Raw genomic sequence first — 8,142 nt, forward strand, 5'->3', positions numbered from 1 at the left:
AAACAATACCAACCTCGTCTGATAGAATTGATATCAATAGACGGTAGGCTGTTTTTCTCTATTTATGTTACAAATAAACCGTGATAATGACAATTTTAATAGGTATAGTGGACGCAACTTGACCCCGATGGTTGACCTTTGTATTATAATACATAATTAGATACAATCTATTATTGAAAAGGAGTGTACGTAAAATACTTCAGATGTTTGCATTCATAAATTTGAAACTGACGGCTACCCTAAGCACCCCATATTTCTACAATAAAATAATCGATATGAATAATCAGCCTAAGGTCAACCATCGCGGTCAAGTTGCGACTACTATATAGGTATGTTTCAATTTACAATCTGATTGTTTTGACAATTGAAGTCACACCTTTGTGAAATAATACTGAACTGCAAATCGTATTTATAGACTCGTTAATGTTATCATAACATCACTGTTGGTTTGTAATTGTAAAATAATGCTGATCTTATTAAATTGTATTTAAAGTAGGACTACGAATCCGTTCATATAAGTATTGGGTGTAATGAACATGACGGAGACAGATGATTAAGTTATAATAACTTATATACATTAATTCCATTTTAACTCATTATTTTAGGAATACAACATTTGAAGAGGTAAAATTAATGACACTTAAATTGAAAGTATTAGTTTGTCGTTTTAATATGAGCACCACTGTTGATATATCTAACATTTTAAACCGCTTCGGTTATAGCTTATGTAATGAGTAATAGAGGCAAGTAAATTGTCCAGATATGTTTAAAAGATTTACGAAAGGATGTTTCTACTAAGTTATAATATTCATTTTATTTTCAGGAGTAGTTTAAAAGACAAAATAACGATGGCGTAAGTATATACCGTTTTATATCATGTCTTGTTATAAAAAAAGGTCTCATCGGCAAGAATTCCATGTTGCTATGTGTAGTCTGTATAGGCGGCTGCGTTCTTTGAAAGTGATTTTCCTGTCGGAAGTGTGTGGGTTTTCCTTTTTTTTTTTTTTTTTTTGGAAATACATTAAAACAACTGACAATATTTACTTCGAACTTGTTTTAACATGTCACTTAAGATACGATATTAAGTTTGATCGATGGCTACAAATCCCATCTCGACTGTCCGGTTTCACAGTTGGGATAAAGTGTGAAGGTTTAAGCTCTCTAATAATATTTTCTTTTCTTACCGTTCAAAGATGGTGTCCAAATGTGTTCGCTAATAAGTTTGTTTTATCAAAGTTATCTATTTTGTTTTACTTCAGCTATTTATGGCTGTAATGTTATTAATCAAGCAATTTCATATTGGCCTTGTTACTTGTCCAAGGGTTGTCGTATTGGCCCGAGGGCCAATACGACTACCCGAGGACAAATAACAAGGCCAATATGAAATCGCTTGATTATTGATAATATTATTATTCAACTTTACAATATTACACACTGTATTAGATCAATTGCAAACATCATATGAAAGAGACAGAGCTAATACAAAACATAACTGAGCCAATATGAGACAAACAGGGCCAATACGAGAAAAACAGGGCCAATACGGAATTCAAGCATTTTGATTGGTTCAAAACAGAGGGCCAATACGGAGAAGCCACTTCCGTTAGATTTTTAAATGACGCCATTTTGTTTTACATCAGAGTTATAGATTACATTTTTTTTCACATTTTGACAAAAAAATCATCCAACATATTCATTTAATAACCAAGTATGACTGAGCGGGATGTACGTCTTCAGAGATTACAACGGTACTTTCGCTTATTCGGTATTGTGTAAAATGCAAGTGGTTCCTGTCAGAAATTCTGGCAGTTGTCAAGGAAAATAATAAGAAACTATGGAAACTTAGATTAATTAAAAGGATGAGACTTATCTTTAACAGACATTTTAATAGTGTGGACTATTTGTGCAATGATAAATAGCGATTCAAGTGCTGGAAAGTGGATAAATAAATTGGCGAACAAGTGTGTCAATTGTGAACTGCAAACAATTTCGGATAAGAATTAAACGAGGCATAGGACTATATAATATGTGTTTGGTTGGTTGTATTATCTTGATCAACACATATGTGTATAATTTTGTGTCTCGTTGCTTGCAGCCTAAAAGGAAATGACTTTTAAAGCAGTTTTTATCACAGTTCAAATGATAAGAACCTCGCTAAAGAAAATAAATAGGAATTCCAAAAAATAAGGTAAGTTTTAGTTACTCTTGATTTTGTCGCATTAAAAATATCTCTCAAAATTATTTTCAAGTACCTACATACAACTCATTCTGTTTTACTGGCGAACTTGATCATGATTTCTAAAATACGTCTAAACAACTTGTCAAGATTTTTCACCTGAACGTGCATAGCTGTCATAAGGTAACTCATAGAGTTCTTATACTGTTGAAAGTTGAATAACAGTTGAAAGTTGAATAATAATATTATCATTAATCAAGCGATTTCATATTGGCCTAGTTATTTGTCCTCGGGCAGTCGTATTGGCCCTCGGCCTACGGCCTCGGGCCAATACGACAACCCTTGGACAAATAACAAGGCCAATATGAAATTGCTTGATTAATAACATTATATTATTATTCAACTTTGGACTGTTGATGGTAACACCGTAAGAACTCTGTGAGTTACCTTATGACAGCTATGCACGTTCAGGTGAAAAATCTTGACGAGTTGTTTAGACGTATTTTAGAAATCATGATCATTTTCGCCAGTAAAACAGATGGCCAGTAAAACAGAATAGGTTGTATGTAGGTACTTGAGAATAATTTTGAGACATATTTTTAATGCGACATAATCAAAAGTAACTAGAACTAACTTATTGTTTGGAATTCCTGTTTATTTTCTTTAGCGAGTACCTTATCATTTGAACTGTGATAAAAACTGCTTTAAAAGTCATTTCCTTTAAGGCTGCAAGCAACAAGACACAAAATTATACACATATGTGTTGATCAAGATAATACAACCACAGGAGCCTGAAATTCTATCCAAAAACACGAAAAGTCTGTATATGAAAAAAGACCCCCCTTCTATGTGATAAAAAACTACAGGAATGAAACACATTCACTCCCCACCTACCACGAGAAAACAAGAAAATTTCAAAGTAAGCAGTGCGAGTGTTCTCGGGTGGCGTAATTATCTAAAGGCAACTAAAATATATGCGTGACTGTGCTTACTGGTCGCTTCACCGTATTAACTAACACGAAATCAACGATTTCAACAACATTTCGTTCATCGTCCAAACCATTGCGTGACGTCACACCTTCATGTTTATTTCTGCACCGGAGAGAATACAAAATAATTTCAAGAACCAGGTAAAAAATATCTGTATATGTCATGTTTTATTATTAATATTTCTTTCAATAAATATTACATCTTTGAATTTCTTTAACCATTAAATAATAAAAGAATTAGGCAGATCATGTTGGAAAAAACCCATTATGGGAACTAACTCTAGCATTGACAAAAGAGGGGAAGTAACTCAACCATTGACGGAAGCAGCGCATAACAGAAAGAAAGACTATCATGGCTGCTCAGCTACGCTTGGTGATACGGAATGAGTTTTCTGATATCAAATATTAATTGTGTTCTAAATGACAAATGACATTGGTTACACGATGCTGTTCTGTTCTATCCTAAATTGTGTACGGATCGGACCGGATACTGGCATTTACACAAAAGCATTATTAACTCCGGTGCAGAAATATACATGAAGGTGTGACGTCATGCCATGGTTTTGACGATGAACGAAATGTTGTTGAAATCGTTGATTTCGTGTTAGTTAATACGGTGAAGCCACCAGTAAGCACAGTCACGCATATATTTTAGTTGCCTTTAGATAATTATGCCACCCGAGAACACTCGCACTGCTTACTTTGAAATTGTCTTGTTTTCTCGTGGTGGGTGGGGAGTGAATGTGTTTCATTCCTGTATTTTTTTTTTTTTAATAGAAGAGGAGTCTTTTTTTATATACAGACTTTTCGTGATTTTTGGATAGAATTTCAGGCTCCTGCGATACAACCAACCAAGCACATATTATATAGTCCCATGTTTAATTCTTATCCGAAATTGTTTGCTGTTCACAACTGACACTCTTGTTCGCCAATTTATTCATCCACTTTCCAACATTTGAATCGCTATTTATCATTGCACAAATAGTCAACACTATCAAAATGTCTGTTAAAGATAAGTCTCATCCTTTTAATTAATTTGAGTTTCCATATTTTCTTATTATTTTCCTTGACAACAGCCAGAATTTCTGACAGGAAACACCTGCATTTTACACAATACCGAATAAGCAAAAGTATCGTTGTAATCTCTGAAGACGTACATCCCGCTCAGTCATACTTGGTTATTGAATGAACATGTTGGATGATTTTTTGTCAAAATGTGAAAAAAAATGTAATCTATAACTCTGATGTAAAACAAAATGGCATCATCTAAAAACCTAACGGAAGTGGCTTCTCCGTATTGGCCCTCTCTTTCGAACCAATCAAAATGCTTGAATTTCGTATTGGCCCTGTTTTTCTCGTATTGGCCCTGCTTTTCTCATATTGGCCCAGTTATGTTTTGTATTAGCTCTGTCTGTTTCATATGATGTTTGCAATTGATCTAATACAGTGTGTAATATTGTAAAGTTGAATAATAATATATGCTTGGGAAGCTGCGTTCATAGAATATTGATAATTTCTTTGTTTGTTTCTGCTTTCTGTCTTTATTTACACTGTCCTGTAAGGTAACTTTGGGACATCTGAGGTTTGGTACACCATTTACTAGTGTAGAATATTGGTATTGCTTTACTTTTTCTAACTTTAGTATACTGTTATGATTTAGACTTCCATACATACACTGCTGTAGTAGTTTAGTGATAGGGAAATGCGTTCTTTTTCCTAATTATTATGCTGATGAAAATATGTAACTTTAACATAGAGCAAAAAACGTGATTCTGATGAATTAAAATTAGGCTGAAATCATGTGATTTTCTGTTTTAGGCTTATCAATCAACAGGAACTTTTATCCAAGTTCATGTTCGATACGTATCCCTATGGGCAAAATCCTAGATGGTGGCCACACAGTACCATACTTCTGTGTCGGTGTTTGGTTATTTCCAATGGCATACAGCTCCAACAAAGTCTAACTCGATCACCCCTTGGTGGAGTATGGCAGCGATTTGATAATGTCATTGAATATAAAATAAGGCATGCAGAAGAGAAGATGATCGAGTATCTTTCAAGCAACCTTGATAAAATATTGCCAACCCAAGTGGTGCATTTACGTGTTTTTCTCAGTTATTCCCCCTGTTGCAACTGTGCAACGAATATCTCGAAATTTAAGACTGCTTTACAAATCAAGAACATTGAGAGTACAATAGAAATAATATTTTCAAATTTTTACAAATGTTCCAACATACAGGAAAAGAATAACCAGCTTGGAGGTCTCTGCCAACTTGTTCTCTGTGGTATCAGATTGGGCGTATTTTATGGCGTTAATGACTGGAATAATTCTATTCATTATGTCGTTGGCCTGCCCCTAGATTATACCTGTATAGACGCCCATTCCGCAGGAAGACAAGAACGGGAATACATTGATTTATGCATTATTCACTGTATTGCTATATACTCAAAAACAGGGCTAACTAATCCAGCCGTTGACCTGCTACCGGTTGCCAGGGCGAGAACATATGCTGAAGCTAACACTGCTATGCAAGATTTGAAGTATCCATTGCCATTAGTACTGGTATCACCTCTATCACACCTTTTCAGTCTACTGAATCTATTAAGGATGTACTGTAGGAGCGGTTTTTTTTAGAATATCCGCTATTTTGAAAAATGTTTCTTCAAATATTGCTTTCTAACAAAACTTTTGCCAAAAATTAATGCTAAATAGTTAACATATGGCTAAAAATGTACCATTTAACCAAATAAATTCTACTTTTTGCGAAAAAAAAAGTACAATGGGGTAGGGGTACGTATAAAAGTAGATCAGGTTTCCTTTGATATTTTCCTGACTGATACATAATAATGATAAGCTATAATTGAAATAAATCTAGAAAATACTAAATTAAAACAAAAAGAAGAAAAATAACAAAATTCACCAGTTTTTAACAGTTTTTAATGAATAAATCCCTTAGATGCACGATGACCCCAACTTTTTTCTTTCCATTTTGAGGCATTTTTGTGTGTCATTAAAGCTGCAAAATATTTTGCAGATCTAAATACGTTTTTCCATTGATAATAAAGTGGGTGGGGTAATTATGTCAACATGTAAAAATGAATGTTAGTGACATTTATGCTTATATAATACTGACATCACCTTGTATTCATGTTGACTGTAAGACCTGAAATTCTGTTACCATTAAATGGGATAATATATGTTTTATAAAGTTCCACCATTTTTTCAATTTTACAAAACTTCAGAAATACTTATACAGTGGGGGTACAATTAAAACGAGTTCGGTGGCCTGAGTTTTTTCCTTATCTTGTTTATCTTTTAAACTAATGTTCTTTAAGCTCACAGAGTAAGAAAAAAATCTTAACGTTAGAAAAAAAATTCGTTCCTACATCCTTAAACCCGTACGTATTCTGTTTCAAACCAGTATACTGAAATGACTTGCAATAATAGTTATATACAGAATTACCAGAGACTATACAGCGACCGTCTGGTAGAATTAGAGGTATTCCAAACCCTCTTTTGGCAACTAACCATTTGCTTGCCAGATAAGTTGTTGGCAGTTGTGATATTTCTCGAAATAATTAAATTTTTAGATGTGTTTTAACTGAATTTGAGTACGTGTTATGTGCACTGTTGTCTTTTTTTATATTTTAGCAGTATTCTTGCATTTCATATCATTTTTATTCCATTATATTAGACAAGTAAAGTAATGTTCATGTTGATGTCCATGTGCAACACAGAATAGTTCCATTCATGCACAACGCGGATGAATTATCAATGATCAAGCCTTTCTTCATTCATGTGACGTCACCTAGAGTTAGTTCTTCTTAGATCTGGAGCACATTGTATTTGTTTCTCATGTATTCTAATAGTTTGGCATTTGGTTTGTTACAAATAGGGTGTTACAAATAGATAAGAAATATATTATGGAATTGTTATAGCACAATTTATGAGCTATTCATAAAGTAAATGTGGTGAATGTTATTTATTCACGTAAACTGTTTGTTGTTGTTTTTATATAAAGTTACATTTTGCGCAGGTTACATGATATTTTTAATAGACAAAATGTAAATTCGTATATTCTCAGCTTTATCCTAGCTGTTAATAAATGACATTGAGCTACACAATAGTTGCGATAAAACAGAAAATAAATCTACCAAAACCCGCCCAACAGAGGTATCAAGGCTTCGCTTCAAATGTTGAACACAACCGTATACGCAGATGTTTGAACCGCCAGTTTATTTTGTCGGTAATGAGCTACCACCGACCGGTGTTAGAAAGAATAAGTCGTGCTTAGGACCGCTTTGTATACTTCATGGTTAGGTGAACACTCTCCGTAGAATTTTATTCGAAAGTCAAATTTCACTAGTATTTAATGTAAGAAAATAAACAGAATAACACAAGTGTATAATTATGTGAACATATTTTTCAAAAGAAATAAGTCTGAAGTCAGATATTTTTTAGTTAGTTTTGAAAGACTAAAGAGTGTCCGTATGAACATTAGTTTTAGTTTTTCAATTTCCAGTTCAATATTTAAGCACATTTCATTTCTTTTTCAAATCGTCAAACCTTAGAAAATTTTCGACCAGTGGTATTGTAAAATTCTTAAATTTACCATTTCATCATATAATTATATCACTACTATAAAGTATGTATTGAAGCAGAATTTTTAGAACTGTATAGATAAAAAAAAGTAAGGAAAAAGAAAACTGAGAGTTTCAAATGCTAGAACGGCCGTAATAACTGTCACGGATAAAACACGATTAGACTGGTATGATAAAACATTGTGTAAAATAGAAAGCATAAAGTTCGAAAACTCAACAATGCAGTAACATTTTATTTCTTCAATTGACTGAACTTAAAACAGGTCTGACTATATCATTGAATATGAGATTATAAAATAACTGCAGAACTTACTGAGATTATAAACATACATATCAACTTCAATTTGAACTTGAAACAAATTTTGATATCACATA

General features: G+C 33.2%; 1 protein-coding gene across 1 annotated transcript; it reads left to right on the forward strand.

The window, feature by feature from the left end:
• The first annotated feature begins 484 nt into the window (after nucleotides 1-484).
• LOC128558832 (uncharacterized) lies at nucleotides 485-7,151 on the forward strand. Its single transcript, XM_053549043.1, has 3 exons — nucleotides 485-624; nucleotides 824-853; nucleotides 4,984-7,151. The coding sequence occupies exons 2-3, from the start codon at nucleotides 849-851 to the stop codon at nucleotides 5,798-5,800; spliced, it is 822 nt and encodes a 273-aa protein (XP_053405018.1). The 5' UTR covers nucleotides 485-624; nucleotides 824-848; the 3' UTR covers nucleotides 5,801-7,151.
• The last annotated feature ends 991 nt before the right edge of the window (nucleotides 7,152-8,142 follow it).

This window comes from Mercenaria mercenaria, chromosome 7, assembly GCF_021730395.1.
Source record: "Mercenaria mercenaria strain notata chromosome 7, MADL_Memer_1, whole genome shotgun sequence".
Taxonomy (NCBI): domain Eukaryota; kingdom Metazoa; phylum Mollusca; class Bivalvia; order Venerida; family Veneridae; genus Mercenaria; species Mercenaria mercenaria.